Here is a 20,086-nt window from a genome sequence, read left to right on the forward strand (position 1 = left end):
CCCCTGCCCGAGGATATTGGCGTCGACTAGAGGGAGAGCGAATTGCAGCAGCAGATAGTAACAACATCCACGTGTCCTCCATACAAGGCTGCCTTTGTTGTATTCATTATTATGATGATTGGCCCATGAGGCCTCCTGTCTCTGTTGCTTAGTACCGTGCTAAAATACGTTGTGCACAACATGTGCAAGTACTTATTCACTTATCTAGCATGACTTTTTATGTTAGCTCCCGGCCTGTACTTACTTGCCTGTATGCATCCAAATGTGGCCGGACATAAACATGGCGGCAGTAACAACTAACGAGAGGAAGTCGCTGTCGCTTGCTGCGACTTCACAACAAGCCTTTAATTTGCAGCCATGATGAATATCAGCCTCTGCACCACTAATGAGCCTGATGGCTGCCACTGCTGAGCAACCTACAGTCATTGTGAACATCCATACATTTTGCATTTTCCTCATTAATCACGGTTTGATCCCGCGCGTGTGGATTACTCATTAGTCGCCGCATTGATCCGACCCAAACCGGGGCTCACGTCATGGCTGTGAGACAAAGAGAGGAGTAATCTATTAGTAGCCATCATGTGTTGGAGAACGGGGCTTCCAATTAGTGGAAAAGCCCTCAGTGGAGTAATATCATTGGCTGGAGTCATCAATATCGTGGCTTGCTTACTTATTTGCATCGGGCTTGTGTCTATCGGTGGTGGGATTTCACTGACAGGTACGTGAAGCAGAGACCTGCTAAAAGGGGACGTCATTTTCATCTGCATGTTGACGCGTCGCGAGTCATATTTATGGAAATGGAGACACTTAAGAGGCCCACGAGCGAGCAGGAACACGCGCGCAGCCGCCGATGGCTTATGACTGCTCGCTCTTTGATGAGCCGTGACAAATCCGCTGTGACGGGCTGTCTCTACTTTTTAGGAAGTACACTGCATTGCATGTATGCAATCACAGCGCAATCTCGTCCAATCAGTGACATATGTGTAAATATACATTCCATGGTGAACAGTGTGAGGCTCCAAGATGCCAATCAATATTTACTCCGCCATTAAAAGCAACCAGGGCTTTTTGTTATTGTGATTCATAGGTCATCCGCTCATTCCTGCACCCATAAAAACCTCTTACAAGCGCGCGGCACCACTGTAAATGCATGTTGACATTTTACTTCTCATCTGCACTCGGGCGCCTGTAGCTACACCGGCTGACCCGCAAGGAAGTTTGTAACTTTAATAAGCTTATAATTCAAACGTTATAAAAGTGCCCGTGGCGGCTCGGGCGATTGTTTGCTTTTTGCTGCAATCGTAGCACTTTGAGATTTGAAGTTAAAAGGGACATTTAAAGACATTTATCTGAGAAAGCGAACTGTTTAAGCAAACTACCATTTCATAGACAAGTTATTTATGAGTTAGATGTGTCGATAGAGCCCTCCTGCGACCTGTTTCGGTAGATACGTGGTGCGGTTCGCTTAGCGTTCAAACTGGTATTTTTGTCACGGGACCAACGGCTGTGCAGTAAAGAATACACTGGACCTTTCCAAAACGTCACCTCAGTTCTGTACAATGTTGCACGTAACAACCTACTTTGTTTGCCCAGTACTGTATCCTTCCACGTAGAGTGCCCAAACAAAGCACCCCATGTTGCTGACTCATTGCCCATTTTTTATCAACTGTAACTGCTAAAAACAAAATCTGCCAAGGGGCCAAAGAAAGTTGCGAGTGCCAGACTGAATTCTGAATTCAATCTTACTAGGATGTACAGGAACAAAACAGTTCCATCCATTCATCATTTATAATTATTTTTCATTGTTTTCTGCATGTCAAATCATTACTCTCTATCTATAAAATGTATTTTTATTCTTATTTTTGGTTGTCCGGAATGGGCCACACGGTGGCCTAGTGGTTAGCATGTTGGCCACACAGTCAGGAGATCGGGAAGATCTGGGTTTGAATCTCTGTCGGGCATCTCTGTGTGGAGTGAAGTGAAGGACTTGATTGGGCAGTTTCCATGACATTTAACCATAATCAAATATTTCAAACCAAAAATGTCATCTGCTGGTTGGATACGTAGGTTATTTTTATATTTTGATGTATCTACCAGCGGCATCAATTTGCTGGCCTCCAGAGAGCGATACTTGCAAAATGAAAATGAATATGCAATAAGCGCTGCAGTATTCAACCCATCCGCAAGCTCCCACTTTAATATCAGCGTTGGTGCAGAATAAAAAAAAAAGAACAAGGTGGTTGGGATGTTTAAAATAACTAAAGATGCAGCGAGAAGCATCATTTTTCCACCCTGGCTGCGGATTAAACGGTGACTGCTCTGTGGTTCTTTTCATGTGGGATTTACGTTAAATCCCGAATCCTAATATAGGTTGCTATGAATGTACAAATTGGAAAGAAAAAAATGCCTTCTGCCTGCCAGGGTATGGTGAATGTCGAGGAATGAACAAGATTGAGGATGTGTGCGAGATGGGGAAAGACAGGAGGATAAACGAGGTTTGGGGATAACATCCAGTTGATTTATGTAAAGAGTGCACAGTGTCAGGGAGGTCACTGAGTGGCTTCCCTTGTTTGTTTGCACACTTAGATTGAAAAATGAATCGTCGGATGTCGCTATTGGTATTTACCTGCTTTGTACATCCACATTTCTGACTCGGTGTTTGCAATGAAAGGCAGTCTGCCTGGCATTACCTGAGGAGCAGGCGGTGTCATATTTTAACTCTCTTAGTGTTTGACAGATGGCTCGCCTCTAAAAGCCTCTGTCCATGGTGCTGAAAGCTGGGTGCCTGTCGTACGAGCACCAGGCCCCTTTTGATAAATCCACCATGTCACTCTGCGCCTGACAGCCATTCATCATGCTTGACTTTCTCGTACCAAATGTTCCGTGTGCCGGATAATTCAGTTGGACCAATAAAACGTGAGTCCTGCAGCTTTAGATTGGGCTCCATCTCCAACCCCCATGCTGCTTTTTCTTCTGTGTTGTGCTTTTCAGTCTTCAGGACATTTTGTCCCCGACTAAGCATGCCATTTTTCTTCTTTTTCTGGGTTAAAACGACCTCTCAGCCATTTAAGTTGATTGACTTTTAAGCGCATGATGCAATTTTTCGAAGGAAGACTCACAGGACAGGATCATTACAGTTCTGTGCAAAATATTAGGACACCCCAAGGGGGGGATTACTAACTAACTGTCCGGAAGTCATGGACCTTGTGGATAATGCGGTGGTTCTAGATTATTTTCAGTCATGGCTCCATTCCCCTCTACCCCACTATTGAGAAACTGATATTTATTTATCTGTACAAACCACTGTATGAGTTGCTGGCAGCAGCACTGTTCATGCCATGACTAAAGACACTAAGACACCTGCCTGGAAATGTTATGACTATATATGCCGCTCACCCCCACCCCCACTAATTGAGCAGCACTAGTTTAATGATTACAAAATTTTGACATTCTAGCATGTCTTCCAAAGCACAACCCATAGGGGGCGCCACAAATGTATATATTTGCAGTCCTGGGGTGCTGCACAGCCTAGTAGAAGCCGCACTAAAGGGTCTCTTCAATTGGATGTAATTTCATGTGCAGGTTTACCTAGTAAGCACGCACCAGTCGATTGGCCGGCCGATCAATCGGTGCAGATTTCCTTAATTTTGGGGGATCGGCGATCGTCTGATCCTTACGTATGAAACCAATCTTATCTGCCAATCTTATCTACCTCCACAAAGACAATTTCCACCTCCGACTGGGGAAGGACGCCGCTCTCGTTGCCATAGTGAATCAGTGAATCTGTGATTGATAGCGGGAAGGAAACCGCATGCACGCACTAATCCGGGATTGGTTTCACTTTGCGTGATGAATCTGTCCGCTGATCCTGGCTTGCTCTTTGTGCAACCAATTAAGCCAAGATGCTCTTGTTTTGAATTGGTTGAACTCAGCTCAGTCATTTGTCCTGCATGTCTGAATCCTACTTTCGTGCAAAGGGGCCCCGGTCTTCAGTTTAATGTGTTGTGCAAGTTTTGTTTCTTTTACATGTGAAAAATAAAAGACTGAAAGAACTGATATCATTTAGCAGTTTGGACAGCAATTTTCCAAAAGTTCATACACATTTGAGAGAACGACCTCATGTCTGATTAAAACAACAAGTTTGTATTTCACTGGTATTTTTCAATGTTTTTCAACAAAATAAGATTGGAACACTGAAGGTGTCATTAATTTTTTTTTAAATTGTATCGGCCAAAATCGGAATCGGCAGGTCAGGCTTTTTAAAGATTGCGATCGGACAGAAAATGTTAACATGTGCACCCGTCGTAGCTAGTGTTGTGTTTTGTCCAACATGGTCATGACTGAGGCATTAAAAAAAGAGCAAGCGTTAACAATGGTTTGTAAAAGAAACAATGACATTTATTTTTTTTCTCAGCACTCCGCTTAGTCTGTTGTGCCCATAGATCACATATAGAACAGTTATAATATAAAAATGGCTTTTTAACTTTTACACCCAAAGCAACAACGAAATATCTTTAAAATATGTTTGCTAAAAATACTGACAGGGTATTCTTCACACGTCGTACTGGAGAAGTACTGCTTCTGCAATGAGTATGTAGTCTTTGTCTTCTTATTTTGCTGCGGCTCACGTAGTGTAGTCCTCCCAGTTCCTCTTTGTTCGTCCTCGTGTAGTTCATTTTAGGCACTTACCAGGGCATACCAAACTACCTCTTGAGGCCACAACTCAGCAACCGACTCAACTTGTTGTACGACGGAGCATTTCCTCCCTCGATATCCATTTTGTAGCTGAATGTCATTAAGCTTACACTGTAATCAAAGGTGTTCATGTAAAGCCAATTGAAAGTGTTCGGATACGGAGGATTTGTGGTAACATATTAGAATATATAACAATATTTCCATGAAAAATCAAGAATCCATTTTAAATAGAAAAAGCAGGGAGAGGGAGGGTATGTTTCATCAAAAGGCTTTACACCATAGTTCACTATTTGTCTAGTCTACTAAATCGCCTTCCCCAGTATAGACAGGTGTTATTAGTGTATCTCTAACTCGTCTATGGATGTTTGACAAAGCACAGACGGTATTGCTTGGGACCACACGGACATTTCCACAACTCTGGACAAATTTAACAGTCAGTTACAAGACATCCCACCCTCCTCCTCCTCCATTGTCATCATCATCATCATCGCTTTTCTTCCACCACCTGTGTTTCTGCACTTAAATAATGTCTTCTGGCAGTAAATGCCCCATCTGGTTGATGTGTATGCTTTGCTGCATGTTACAGTTACAAAACAAACCCCTTCAGTTGGGGTTTAAGCTGGGAGAGCAGCACTGTTCCATCCCAGTCCATTAATAGTGTCTGAGCTGGGGATCAGCAATGCCGCCGAATGTTGTCCACCCCGGCCCCAAGTCATGTCCAGTCATCTCCTTAAAAGGCGTCATCAGACATGTGTATGACTGTGGCTTTCACTTCCACTCCGCTTGGCAGCGCCCTACCTGAAAACCACAGCCTGGCAAAAAAGGGAGCGTGCCCAGGGGCAGCTTCCGCTGGTGACAGCAAAGCTTTGGAGTCGCATTTCCTTAAATCCCCATTAAGTTGGTGGATCCTCAGAGACGCATAAATAAGCAGACAGCCCACTGAAATCCCAGCCAGGAGCACACCAAAGGCTGTGATTAGCGCTGTGTCCCATTTTTCTGTGTCCTTGGCCGCAAGCTCTAATCCCTTGGTGGTGACACTGACGCATTTGGTGTCGTGCTTGTAGTGGATGCTGCGGACGTCTACACACACTTTGTACTGAGTGGCGGGGCTGAGTCGGGTGAGGTTGTAGATTTGCACGTCAGTGGGCACCCTGGTGGAAAATGAGGCGGCGGGATGGTTAGCGTTGGACAGGGTGTACCACTTGATGTTGGGAGCCAGAGTGCCTGGGCTGGCCTTCCAGGAAATCAGGATGGAGTTTGTCTCCACTGTCTTGATCTTGACACTGAGAGAACCGTTTGCAGCTTGGGGGAAATATCCATTCACCTCCACTGACACTGACTTCAGATCAGCTCCAACCAGGTTGTGGGCAACACACGTGTAAGGGCCCGCTTCTTTTTCCGTGATGTCGTAGATGTCAAAAGTCCCCTCCGGATGCATGTAGAACTTATCGGACACCGTGTTGGGGAGGACTTTACCCCCGGATGGAGTGATCCAGTAGATGTCCGGCTCTGGCTCAGCAAAGGCTCGGCAATGGAGCGACACCGAGCTCCCGCTGTGCACTTTAATATGCCCGGGCATGCTTTCCGGAGATATGAGCGGCAGACAAATCTCCATCATCTCCCTGAAGTGCACCTGTCGGACATGCTGGCCCTCGTACTCCGGAGGCTCGACACAGTACAACGAGTCGGGCTCCATGAAGCGAATGTTGGTCTTGTTCATGTTCATCCAGCGTACCACGCAGTCACAGCGGATGGGGTTGCTGTGCATACTAACCTCTCTGAGATTCGGGAGTGATTCCACAGTTATTCTGTGGAGGGCACTGAGAGCGTTGCCATTTAGCATTAGCGTTTCCAACCGAGGCAACTTGTAGAACGCATTAGGATGAATATAGGAGAGTTTCGGGTTGTTGGTGGCTTCTATTTTGGTCAGCTCAGGCAGATTATTCAGTGCAAAGCTGTCAATGGAAACAAGCTCCGGCATGCTATTAATCCCTAGCTCTTTTAAATGAAGCATGTCCACAAAATCCCCTCGCTGTATCCTTGCTATTGGGTTTTTATTTAGATCCAAAAACTTCAGATTTTTTGCATTTCTCAGGGCGGAATGTGGCACCTCGGGGAACGTGTTATCATAGAAAGAAATGCTCTCCAAGTTATCCAGGCCGGCCAAAGCTTTGTCAGGGAGCTGAGACAAATTCATTCTGGTGAGAACGAGACTGCGCAGGCTGCTGAGAGGTTTGAAGTTCATCTCGTCGAGGGACAGTACCGGGTTCTCCCCAATCATCAGAATCTCCAGATTTGGCATGGGGTCGAACCACTCTCTGCGAATGGTTTGCAGCTTGTTTGAATTGAGGTGGAGCCGTAGAAGCTTGCTGAGACCCTGGAAAGCCAGTTGGGAAATGGAGGAGATTAGGTTGTGATTGAGATAGAGCTCCTGAAGATTAGCCAGCTCCGCCAGACAGCGGTCGGGCAGCTCTTGTATTCGGTTCTCCTCCATGTGTAGGGACAGCAGCTGAGGCAGAGTCCCTAGGTGGATGTCGCCCACAGATGAGACGTTGTTTTGCGATAGATCAATCTCTGTAATGTTGGGCAGGTAATCCAAGGGTTTGTCAATTTTGGCAACATTGTTTGTTTGCAACAGCAGTACTTGCGTGCCCACAGGTAGTTTCTCTGGTAGGTTATATAGTCCCAAATCATTGCAGTCAACAGTGTGTGCTTCCATGTATACAGAACTGGGAGAAAACCAGGGTCTAATCTCGCACACACAGAGTTTTGGGCAGTCTGGCCTTTTGTCAGTGGCCACAACAAAAGAGGCCACGGCCAAGCCGACAAAGAGACGATCCACAAATGACACGTCCTTCATATTGGTCTCCAGTCGGAAATTGGTCCTCGTAAATTATGTATTCTGGGCTGTTCACGGATGATGAATAATTTGTTGCATCTGCCGAGGCGAATGACTCACCACCTCTGCCACCACCTCCACCATCCACTGCAGCAGGGCTCCCAACTCCCGAGAGTTTCTCCTTGTTTTTTCTTGTTGTCTTGCCGTGCAATTGCCCTTGGAGGCAATGACTAATCACTCAAAGTCAGGGTGCAGGGCCAAAGCTGCAGTCAGGTAGACCGGAGGAAGCGGGATGTATGCTAAGCACACTTCTCGGCATCCGTGAAAGCTCTCCTCTCCGACGCTCCTAGCTTCCAGTGTCCACAGCCCAGTCCATTCCAACCTACAAGAGACAAACAAGACATGAATCAGGGTGGTTATTGCTTCAAGTCACAAGCGAAGGATTTGGACATATTGACATTTATTATCGGCACAGTGACATATGTTGACATTTATACACACTCGCTTTAATACAGAGTCATACTATTAAAAATGCTTGACCTTCTTCTCTTTCAAAATGACATTTGTTCTTTTATTGGTCAAAACCAAGGCTTTATTAAGATTCCTCAATGGCACATATCCTGGAGCTCAAATGATAGCCGCATGGCAAGCTGCTCGGGAACACTGGAAGAGGTTCGTCACCATAGCAACAAGTCGACAGGCAGCCAGTCAGACTGCAAACTTCACCCAGGTGCTTGGGTTTTTTTGTTGTTTGATGACACAAACAGCAACAATGCAAATTATATGACGCGTGAGGGTAATTCAATTCATTTGGCCACTAATTGCATTGTAAAATGAATCGCAGTGATAATTTTCATTCTTGACATCAGAGAGATGGCTTACACTGGAAACGCACACACACACACAGACAAGCCTGAAAGGGAATATACTGTAAATAATGACTTTGTTATGGTTATGGACATACGTTTGCAAAGCACTGTACAATCAGTGCAACAAAGGGGGCAAATCAGCAGCATTTAAAAACAGCATATTCACTTATTGCGGACTTATTAATACATTCAAATACAAAGCCTCTTGCGTCTTTGACCTCTGGCTGTGCGGCTTCCGTCCCTACCGTGACATTTGTAAATGCCTCTTAATGAAGAGACGGCTTTTGATGGTGCCCGTCATATTTTTTGTCTCTGCTGCGAGAGCGCCGAGGAGAAAAAGAGGATGAAGTGTGACGACGGCTGCAAAGCGAGAACAAGAAAAGAGAAATGGTTTCATTTCATCACGGTCGGCGTTTCCACCTCAGTGGCCACAAGGGAGAGGCCCTGGGAATAAAATACAATGAAAAAATATAAATAAATAGCCGGCGAACGCCGCAGAAAACGTCGCCGTTTGCTCTGCCGGCAAAGCCGAGCCAGAGGTTCATTTCTCAACCTTTGCTCCAGCCTTGAGTGGAGACTCAGAAGTGGGAGAGATGGGAATGTGGGGCCGGTGGAAGGGCTGGGAGTGTTTTTCTAACGCAAACTGGCACTTTAATAAGCTGCAACACCCAGAGTGTTCTGATAAAACGGGCTTAGCTTCGCTTCCAATGCACTTGCGCTTCACTGTGGAGCACTATGGCCACTGGGAGCGACGCCGTGCTTGGATTTTGTGACGCTTTGAGAAAGGGAATCATTACCCTTTTTTTGTTTAACGCTATCTTGCCAGCATTGATTAAATGTAGAATGGGATTAGAGTGGCTTAACTGAACAATTTACAAGATGGTGTGGCTCGCAAATACAATTCCTTGGCAATAAATGTTTCTGTTGCTGGTCATCGACAACATGCTTATGTCTGGACATAGCTAATATCGAAATAATTACTGCATGTCACTGCTAAATGTACTACAGGGAACAGACAACAAGTGTGCTTTAAATCAGTGGTCCCCATCCTTTTTGAGCCTCGTTTCTGTCAAACCCCTGTCAGACTGGTGAATAAAAGGAAAGCATGAGGGAGTTAAATGCCGTATCTCATAGTAATCTAATGCTATTGTCATGTACCGATGTAGAAAACAAACAAAAGCGAAATGTCGAAGGAAAACACTGAACAAAAGACACAAAATGAGTACTGACTCACCATTGGAGCGAAAGAATGTGACAATAGCGTGGTTTGATGTGTGTGAGTGACAGATGCAGATTTACAGTCTGTTTGTCTTGTGGAGTTTTGGTAGTGGTCAGCAACCCGTCCGCTGCAGGAAACAGCTAATTTCCCACAAACCACTGCTCACTTGCACAGTTGGGATGTGGAGCCGAGCCAAAGAAGCGCAGCCTGTCATTGAATCAGCGATGTTGTGTTGATCTCTGCGACCCCCGAGAAAGCGGAGAGGAGCACAGCAAAGCCAATGTTGCCTTTTAAAGCAAGAAAAGTGGTTGGAGTTCACGCTGGCTTTTGGCTGCTGTTGGACAAATGTGCTAATATTGTTGGAGCAAATAGAATTCCAAGATCGATGCTTGCAATCTGTGCCAGGAACGTCTGAGAATTGCATAATCAACAGTTGGCAACGTACGCCCAAAAGGCTTGAAAGTGTACTAACGTGTAGATATTTGCTCAGGGAAGCCTTACAGGTCGAGGTAAGGTGCTCACTCATAGAGCAAAGGTGAGTTCCCAAGCGTTACAGGAGGAGGGCGGACCAATTTCCCACACAAATAACTGGCCATAGTCCTGCGTCCACTATGACGGATTTATGACGGAATCGCGGAATTGGGCAATTAAAAACTGAATTTACTGTTAAACGCAAAATCTCGCAGAAAGTGACATGTGAATGAAATTATGCGAGGAGAGGGAAAGTTCGTGTGGGGAAGTATTTCCCCGGCGGACCGCTCAATCGTGGCGGAATCTCATCACAAACAGTAACCCCCCCCCCCCCCCCCCCCCCCCCCTCCCAAACTTAACATGTTTGAATAGGTGGTGAAAAACCTTGGAAATTCCTCTCCTACGGAACGTGAATGGAAGCTAGTGGATTAGCTTAGTTTAGCAGAGCATGCTAGTGCGGCTGTGTGTGTGACTCAGGCTGTATGAGTGTGTTTACGCCGTGTCGTGTTTTGCAGCTTGTTAAGCAAACGAGCGTTTTAGGATGCCCACTGACGTCGTGCAAGTTCTGAGTGAAATACGGACGACAGGCATGTTTATTCTTGCTCCCAGCTCGTCTTAACCGTCGACAGACATTCTCAACACACACAACACACTTCCAGTCTTCAAAGTAAGAGCGCTGTTTGCCACATCTTGTCTAATTGTGTAAACAAAATAAGGGTGTCATGAAAATATCTTACATGTTACGATTCTGTGACTACATCTTCCTTAATCACAAGCACGGGCATTGCAGTTCTTTGAAGATTTTGTATCAATGTGTGCTGAGGCTGACATCCCTTAGAAAAGTTAGCCAAGCTACATTCATTTCATCAATAAATGTCAGGATTTTTGCATTTAATTCATGGACATTTTATTCAAATCTCCACTTGGGCATCCATACATATGAATGTGAGTGTGAATGGCTATTGGTAGCTGGAACTATCAATGCTGCACTTCAGCCAATAAGGAACTTTAATTTATTAAAAATAAAATTCATACTGTTCAAAATGGTACTGTTGCACATCCCCGATAAGAAACATTTTCAACTATTATACAGTCATGGAAAAAAATATTACATCTCCCTTTTTTCTTCAGTATCTTGTTCATTTTAATGCCTGGTATAAATAAATGTAAATTTTTTGGGACAAAATTGCAACAAAAACAGAAATTTTTTGGCAGTACAATATTATAGCTATTGATTGATGGAAGAACTTAAGTGATTTTGGTTATTATCATACAAATAGAAATAGAAATAAACATAGAAATGGCTAGATATCAGCTCTTAAAGTCTTATGAGCTATTTTTGTTGTCATCATGATATTTATCCAAACAAATGTACCTTTAGTTGTACCAGGCATTAAAATGAACAAGAAACAAGGTCCTCGATTTTTTCTTACCTGCTAGCAGTTTGCAGGTTTCGTTGTCATTAAAGCTGCTTACGCAAAAGCTAAGCAGTTTTATATTTGCATTTTGTCCCCTTTAAATGGACCCAACCATGACCTTAAAACCGAGGTACATACCGTTATACCCCTAGCTAATGATGGGCGTATCAATTCCGTGCTATTGATACTCACATGTGTATCGAACGAGTATCGGTTACTCTCATAAAGTATCGATACCAATTAGTAAATGAACAAAAAGCACGTGTCACTTGCACAACTTTGAAGTAACGTACCACACACCCTACCAGCTTTGTGTTGTAACACCCCCTCGTCCCAGTTGCGTAACATTGAACTGATCCATTCATGTCACATGATCACTGACCACAGGAGAAGAGACTCCGTGCTGGAGTCAACTTGCATAACAGCAACACGTATTAATGTGCGTGAACGTGCGTAGCGATTATTTTCTTTGTCGATTCATCTGAAGCCTGATGTTTGGATTAATCGAGTAATCGATTCATCGGGTAATATGCGGTTTGTTCCGCAACGTATCAGAAAAGAGGCAAAATGTCAGAGCTGACGTGTGTGAAAGTCTTGTTTTGCCTAAAAGACAAAAGCAATAGGTCTGCGTTCATGGACGACGACGGAAATGAAAAAATATTCCCATTTGAGAGGCTGGTATTGGATTACTTGGCTAATCGATTAATCATCAATTAAATGTTGCAACTCTAAATATTTCAAGCACAAATCACACACTACTGTTTGTGCACTGTGCAAACTACTATTGTATACGTAAATCTTTTAATCAACTTCAGTTTGGATCATAAATGTCAGATATTTGATTGATTTCAGAGTTTCACGGGATATGATCAGGACTGAAGTTGATTAAAATGTGAAAAATATGATTTTTGAAGAGGACCTTAATGATAACAATTAAACTCTTTAGATTACATTGTGTATAGAGAAAGTATTGTGATTTGTTATGACTAATATGCTATGACAAATGCACATTAAAGTAGTTAAATGGACAGTATTTGGCATGTGTTTTATTGGGCCCAAAAAGTCGGGCATCGCACTGAATAAAAAAAAACTCTGGTATCGCCCATCATTACCCCTAATTGTTGCCATTTTTTAAATGTTTTATTTGGGAACCTTGTGCAATTTGTAGCTCATTTGCAGTCACGTTTGCCCTGCTGCCTAATCATGATATACCAGAATTTGGATGAGTTTCCCCACAGTTCACGCACTGTCAAGGTGAAAAGCTTTTTCATTCAGTTCTTGGCAGCACCTCACGCTTACTTTCCCACCGGGTCCACCTCCATTACGCTCACATGCTCTTCCGGACAGTAATGGCACAAATACACTTTGATTGGAGACGAGTGAGATACGACCACTTTAAATTAACGAGTGTGCACACCAAGGGGCCGAAAGAGTCGGTCGGCGCTAATTCAAGCTGGGCTGCCTGACTCAAGTCGGCCATGTTGCCCCGACGGCCCAGGCAGAACTGTTTGTTTTATGCTGTTTATTGAGAAGAGGTGTAAATCTTCCCTCTGGCTTCATGGAGCCTGGATGGGATTTAGTGGAGCAAGGACATAAAGATGATTGCTTTGCCGCAGGTTGGGTATTCATCGGTGCCCCGTGTGGTTACAGGGTGACCTAGAGTTCCAGTAAAAAATAAAATGACTTCTTATACAAAAGTACGCTATAGGTGTGGGCAACGGCGCGCGTTTGAGGGAAATTTGTCAGCTGTGGAAAAGGTTTTCGTGGTGAGCATATTGGCCCAGGGGGAGGTGATTACAAGGGCTGGACGGTTTAAGCGGTGTGTAACTAGGCGCTGTTGCATCTGCTGAGTGGTTTTAAAACCGGGTGGAAGACATAAAGGTCAGATGTATGTGGAAAATAGGGCACAGTCAAATTGCCTCCTTTTAAACAGAGTAGTCACGGTTTCCTCGAATGTCTTAGAAGCGCTTGCATTTGCTTGTTCGGAAGTTTGCACACCCATTAGAATCGTTTTTATCACTGCTCTTCAAGGCCCTTTTGTGACCTTGCCTCCTTATGTTCCCTATTAGTGCCCATTCAAGCAGTAAGGGCACTGTCAATAGCTAAGACAGAAATAGACATTTTGTCCATCCTCCTTGTCTAGTCGCTTTACAAAGCGTGCATTAGGAATGTTCAAAGTGCAGCCCACGGGCTATTTTTTTGTTGTTGTTTGTTTGATGATAACAGGTAAAACACCAGTATGTAGGTGGTGGTGGTGACATGGTCATTTAATAACAAGCATGTTGCACAACACAACAGTAGTAGCAGTAGCAGCTGTAACCCGCTCCGCCAGCATTAACACCACGGATGACTTTATTGTAAAGCACGGCAACTGTAACCCACATGAGTTTCGCAACATTTTAAAGCGCCTGCAGAGGTAGACAATGCTGCTGGATGCTGGCTACTCATGATACTTCAAATGCAGCTGCTTGTGGAGTAATAAAAGCTACACCAGGAGACCCTTACTTGGAGCTTTAGGGTACACATCACACTACTAGGAGCTATATCTGACTTGGCTCTTGTGGGGGTTTTCTTGCGCATAAAAAAACTGCTTTTAAGTGTATTTCCTGTAAATAGATGCCACATTGTTTAGCGGGAGGCGTGGATCAAGACGTAGTAGAGGTCATCTAGTGATTGCTGGTAAGATGTCCCCAAGATGTGCCCTTGAAGAAAACACTTATGCTTAAAAGGCAGCAGTGTATATGGGACGTTGCACGACAGCCTCCACCCTCGCTGTGAATGCATGAATATGAATTTGCCGCAAAGTGCTTTCTGTCATCGGTAGTCTTCTTATGAATGCGCTCCATTTTCATTTCAGCCCGACACTTTTCTGATGGGTCAGAAAATGTTGCATACATATGCATAGCGGTGTTTTTATAGCATTCCATTCAAATGTTGTGATAATGCGGTGAATTGTGTCGCAGTACAAGTACTGACGTGCCTGCGGTGCGCCCTTATGGATGTTGGGAGTGCACATGTAATGGCATGTAACACTGGCTTGACACCACCAAGCCACTTCCAATACTGTGGTTAAGCCCCTCAGTGGGTGGGCACCACTGCAAGGCTTTACTGTCACTCCCTCTGCCCTTCACCTCATTGATTTACTATTATACTTTCTCCAAGGTAAGGAGGAAGTCCATTAAAGGAAACCTTCTATGCAGCATGTATGCATAATGAAGCAATCCGTATACAATGTGTGTGCGTGTGTGTGTGTGTGTGTGTGTGTGTGTATACCAGCTGGAACCCCCCCACCTCCTCTCACCTCCTTACATCTGCGCTTGCATGGCCATGAATCATTGGCAAGTTGGTCGTTAATGTAAAATCAATGCTCCAAATTAACCACAGGACCCCTTTCTCTGTTTTTTCCAGCGCTTTTCCAGGACACGACTTGCCCTTGGGCTCAATGTGGGTGAGCACACATGCAACACGATCGACCGCCCGACGCACCATCCCGCATTAATGACTGTGCACACAGACGGGAACATTGAAGATGCATGAATTTGCAGACTTGAAATAGCTGACGCTGTCCTCGCTGTCCTGTGGAAAACAAACGGCGAAAGAGCACCACTAGGTCCCCCTCTTAAATCACACAGCGCTGCATGTGTTAGAATAAAACTACCCACCTGATAAGGTCAAAGGCACAGCGAACATTCCAACAGTCATTTCTATGGCAGCATAAACGCACTGAGTCTTGACAAAAAAAATCTGCATAACGTCCCGTGTATTGCTGCTGGCCAGAAAGGAGGTGTACGGGGAGAGGATGAGGCGCCACTGGCATATCCCTCAAAGTCAGAGCCAAATTGAATCTGCAGGTGCAAATGTGGCATGTGTGCTGCCTCAAACATGCGCCGCCATCTATATTTGTATGAATAATATATGGAGCGGTCAGGGGGGCACGAGCCCCGAGGCGGGAAGTTCAGAATAAATCGTTACACGCCACTGAAATGCATTTATTGCAGTCTTCACCTACTGGATGTGGCATTTTCACTCATAGCTTTGTACATAGCACGTGTGCTCAGTTTTGCACCGTTTTTCAAAAACAGTATGTGTATTCGTAATCGGATTTTTCAGTTTGGCGCATTCAGTACAGTACGAGAAAGTGTAACCGCCTGGCAAGATAGTCACGCGTCTACTCCGTAAACAGTGCAGCCCGGCCTTTGCCTCAAAACCGAGGTACGTGCCGAACCGAACACACCGCTTGCATACGCAGTAATATTTCCCCGCGTATGCCGCTTACACGGTGATATGTGAAAGACATCTCATCAGTCATTCATCGAGTGTTGCAGGAGGGCGCCGAGGGGCTATACGTAGCCGTCTGAATGCAGAACAGATGGACCACGCAGCAGGCCGCTTAGATGTCATCCTCCTCGTCTTATCGCGTCCGAATCTGCAATATGTTCCTATCATGTTCCACTGTGATATACCTCCACACTCATTACGGTTTATCGGCTTCACTTTGTGCAGGAAATGAGTGTGTTATCGATGCACGCAAGATTGCTTCAGCACGGTTGGATGCAAAAGTTCAAATGTCATTGTGACCTTTTGATAAGCTCTCACAAATCTGTTCTTTGTTTCTTTATTTTGGGGGGGCGGCAGGGGGGTTCATACCATCTGTCAGCTACATATAGACTACCCGCATGTTCCTCCTGCTTATTCCATTTGAATGTGTATCTCTGGGAACAGGGTGTTATCAGAGAGCGCCTGTAGCCGTATTGTGAATATCTTTACATGCATTTTGCCATCCTGCGGCATCTCGTTACCGCGTCCGGAGATTAGTTTTTGTTTGGCAAGCACCCTCTGTCGCCCACACCTTGCAGGGACCTGCTGCCCTCTACCTACAGAGGAATTCATAATACAGAACACCCACACTTTGTCGATCTCCAAGCTTCCACAAGGCCACTGCAATATCTTTTACCACACGCACACACAATAGAGATCAATAGGCAATTCCCTGGGCCACTCACGTTAAGCATATGACTTGTTGTGGACGTGTAATATCGATTTGTTTTGAGCAAATGTGCCCAAAATAATGAAGGCGGCCATTAGTGCTATACCTCATAGTCATAAACTCCTTGTAGAACTTTACCTTGCACTGCCCTCGGGGGTCATTTTGTGTTTTTTCTCAGCACCAAATGTGTTGGCCTGCTCCATTCCTGGCCCAAATGTGTTCTATCCATCCTGTGCACCAGAGCAGACTTACATTTTGGATTAAGTGATGGGCCTCCAGATAACACCTTATTGGTTTGGAGATGAGTGAGTATAGCTCTCTCTCTCTCGCTCGCTCTCTCTCTCACTCGCTCGCTCCACATGCCTGGTGTGTGGGTGTGCACCAACATGCAAGTGATGATGCTGAGGGAGGCTCCAAGATGCCTCACGGTGGCTGCTTTAATTACGCCTTCATGGGCTACTAAGACAAATCTGTTCAGCTTTGCATGGGAAGAGGGGGAGATACCAAACAAAAGGCTCAGAAAATGGCAACAGGAAGCAGAGAGGAGAGGGAAGGAGGAAGAGGTGGTGGAGGACGACGAGGAGGAGGGGGGGCTGACCACCATTCTGTGGATTTCTTGGAGACGTGTCTGGAGTGCGCACACTATAAAAGCACAACCAGGGACGTGCAGCCAAGTGCGCGTCCCCTCACTTCCACACTTTGCGCCAACCCAACGTGCCATGTTAACATGTGAGCATCATACATTGCATGCATGCAGTGGGAAAAAAAACAATCCGTTAGTAATCCTCTTCCTCCTCATCGCTATTATAATTATGATTATTATTATTATCAGCTATTTGTTAACCTAATTCATAGCTAAAGGCAAAAATGGCAGAAGGTGCTGAGGTGTAACATGAATCATCCATGTCATGCAGCCTTTTTTAAAGTCAACTTGCGCGGTGCGTTGCGCAGTTCAGCCCTTCAGCAACACAAGGAGCACCGACGCGCCTGCTCTGCATGATGTACATCCCAACTTACCGCATTTAACATTGCAGCCCTCGAAGCAGCGACTAATATTCCCTGTCAAGTGCGCCGCTCTAGTCAGTGAACAACGTGCCGTCCGTCTTCGTCAGATCTCCTTTTCGCCGCCAAACGCGAGGAAAAGATGTGAAAAAGTCCACATTCACTCAGAGATTCACGCGTGTCCTTCCCTGACGGAGGTAGCATCCCTCTCACCTCGTCGACAGTGTCAGGATGACCGCGTCGACGCGTCGCCCGCCGCCTCCTCACCAGTCATTAATATCAGCAGCAGCCCCGCCCCTGCGGATGTCAGCCAATAGCGTCGCAGAAGACGGCTGTATCTCTTCTCTCATTTGCTGGAAGGAGCTGCCAGTCATGTGCATGGAAACTCGCTCTCTGTTGAGCTGCAAAAAGTCCTCCGAGAATGTTTAGTGTCTTGAATTTAGGATGAAGAAGATTAATTGTCCATAATTGTATGCAAATGAAACACTTAAATTAACACACTCAAGTAAAACTTGCTGCTTGACTGAGATTTTACTCAAATTCATGTACAAGTCAAAAAATTGTTTATCCAACACATGGGGGTCCAAAGTTTTCCCAAATAGGGCGGCACACGGTAAGATCAAAGGATACAGGGGCGACTGTCATATTTTAATGTGTTCACCAGCCTATGTAGATATGCTAACAAATTATATATCTGGGGTCCCTGAGGACTTTTTTTAAGGACACCCTGCATCCCAGCTTTGTGTTATCGGTGACAAGGTGTCTTCCTTTTTGTCATCCCAATATTTAAACTGTCTTCTTGTATTTTTTTTCACAACACTGTCACTTTACTCCGCTAACATTTTGACTTTATTTTGGTAATATCACAACTTATTCTCAACCTCATTTTCCAAAAAGTTCAATTGTATTTGTTTTGTTAACAATATTGTGAAAATTATTGCAGAAATGATTATGACGACATTATGTTCATAAAAGTTTTTTATATTAATATGAATTTATTCTAATATTTCTACTTTATTCTTGTAAAATTACTAGTCTTTTTAAACTTTTCTTGTTGTTTTTGTCAGTGTTCTTGTTTCATTGTATTTTTTAAACGTGCAGAGGACCGAAAAAAATAAGCTGCTAGCTGCAAATAGCCCCCGATTAATAGCCCCCGGGCCACAGTTTGGACACCCATGATCTAACATAACATGCGTAATAAACATCTTCTTAGAACTTAGAATGCAAACATAAAATGTATAATTCAAAAACACATACAAATTTAGTAGAGAAAGTTAAATGTCATGACTAATTATTTGTCTTCAAAGCCAAAAAACAAACACAACCAATAAAATGTCCCATTGCAAAAAAAAAAAAGTTTTCTGAACATAACATCATTGAAGTTTCAGGAATCCCAGAGGCATTTTGGCTTACCTTTCCCCTCTCCCTCTGCAACCACTCAGCCTTTGATTGATTGATGATGAGCTCATGTTTCATCGCCTGTTTACTTTCAGAGCGGATGCCGAAAGTGCGTAGAAATGAGAAATCACGTGGCAACACAAGGACAAAATCATGGCGCGTATTGTTAATAACTCTGCTTTTACCATTTAAAGATTGGTGCGTATTGTGAAGTCTGTGTTTTTGCCAGGAGTTGAAGCGGAGCATCAGTGAGGCTGCGTCATCACGCTGTGCCTGCAAGGTCGTGGACTCCAGAGAGTTCACATAATTGTATTCATTAATTTCTCTGTCATCAATGTGTCATGATGATATCTATGGATAACCTACCACTAATTAGCCCAGCAATCAACAAGAACATTGTCAAGTGGACATTTTTTGCAGTGTGCAGGAGAAGGCAGAGAGCTAGCAGGGAAGAAAATGGATATCTGTACCTATTAGCTCCACAGCTCCCCACTCAGATCCCAGGAGGCTTTCTAACACTATGTTCTACAAACTGATGATCCTGGAGGTCGGGCAGGGTTATCCGCAGCCACTCAGCGAGAGAGACATCCCTCATCTGTCACTGCAGAGGCTTCTTCTCATCCAAAACTAGTTATATGCTGCAGATGAACACGTAGATCACCATATGGCGACACAGTGCGGCAAGTTTCCACTAAGCTTTTATTTTACATCCATGCAAACTGATAATATGTTTGACTTTTTTTTTTTTTTTTTTTTTTTTTTGCAGAATACCCCATGTCCAAATGCAGTGTGAAAAACCACAGAGGAGCACAGGGAATCATCCAATGGTAAGCTCTCTGCTTACTTTATGTGAGTTTACGAAGACATTCCTTCTGCAAGCTTAACAACTGTCCATGATTCACTCTTACTATTGCTCACAATGTGTGGACGGTTCGCTAACAAGCTGACAGGCTAACGCATGTGTTGTTTACTGATACACTCTGTCTGTGTATAGGGTGATAAAAATAGCCAGTGGTTACAGTATACAGACACGCACAGTATCTCACACAATTTCAGCAAGCATTTTATTACATCTTAAAGACAGTACTATAAAAATGAAACTTGCTTACACTTTAGAGCAGTCCGTGTGCAGCTTGTATAGCAGTACAGATTAACGCACAATGCCATTATTGACTAAATAACTGGCAA

General features: G+C 44.4%; 2 protein-coding genes across 3 annotated transcripts in view; one reads left to right on the forward strand and one right to left on the reverse strand.

The window, feature by feature from the left end:
• Positions 1-3,443: 3,443 nt before the first annotated feature.
• Positions 3,444-17,759, reverse strand: LOC129167996 (leucine-rich repeat neuronal protein 3). Its single transcript, XM_054752744.1, has 2 exons — positions 17,516-17,759; positions 3,444-7,916 (listed from the first exon to the last, which is right to left on the reverse strand). Exon 2 carries the CDS (start codon positions 7,553-7,555, stop codon positions 5,426-5,428), a length of 2,130 nt encoding a protein of 709 aa, XP_054608719.1. The 5' UTR covers positions 7,556-7,916; positions 17,516-17,759; the 3' UTR covers positions 3,444-5,425.
• A 1,788-nt stretch (positions 17,760-19,547) lies between these two features.
• The window catches only part of cald1a (caldesmon 1a), a 163,437-nt gene continuing 162,898 nt past the window's right edge, over positions 19,548-20,086 (forward strand). For both annotated transcript variants that reach the window (XM_054800083.1, XM_054800086.1), the window contains exons 1-2: positions 19,548-19,578; positions 19,665-19,725. In XM_054800083.1, coding sequence (XP_054656058.1) covers positions 19,563-19,578; positions 19,665-19,725 — 77 coding nt within the window. In that variant the 5' untranslated portion in view covers positions 19,548-19,562. The remainder of the gene's footprint in view (positions 19,579-19,664; positions 19,726-20,086) is intronic.

The sequence above is a fragment of the Dunckerocampus dactyliophorus genome, chromosome 15, assembly GCF_027744805.1.
Source record: "Dunckerocampus dactyliophorus isolate RoL2022-P2 chromosome 15, RoL_Ddac_1.1, whole genome shotgun sequence".
NCBI classification, from domain to species: domain Eukaryota; kingdom Metazoa; phylum Chordata; class Actinopteri; order Syngnathiformes; family Syngnathidae; genus Dunckerocampus; species Dunckerocampus dactyliophorus.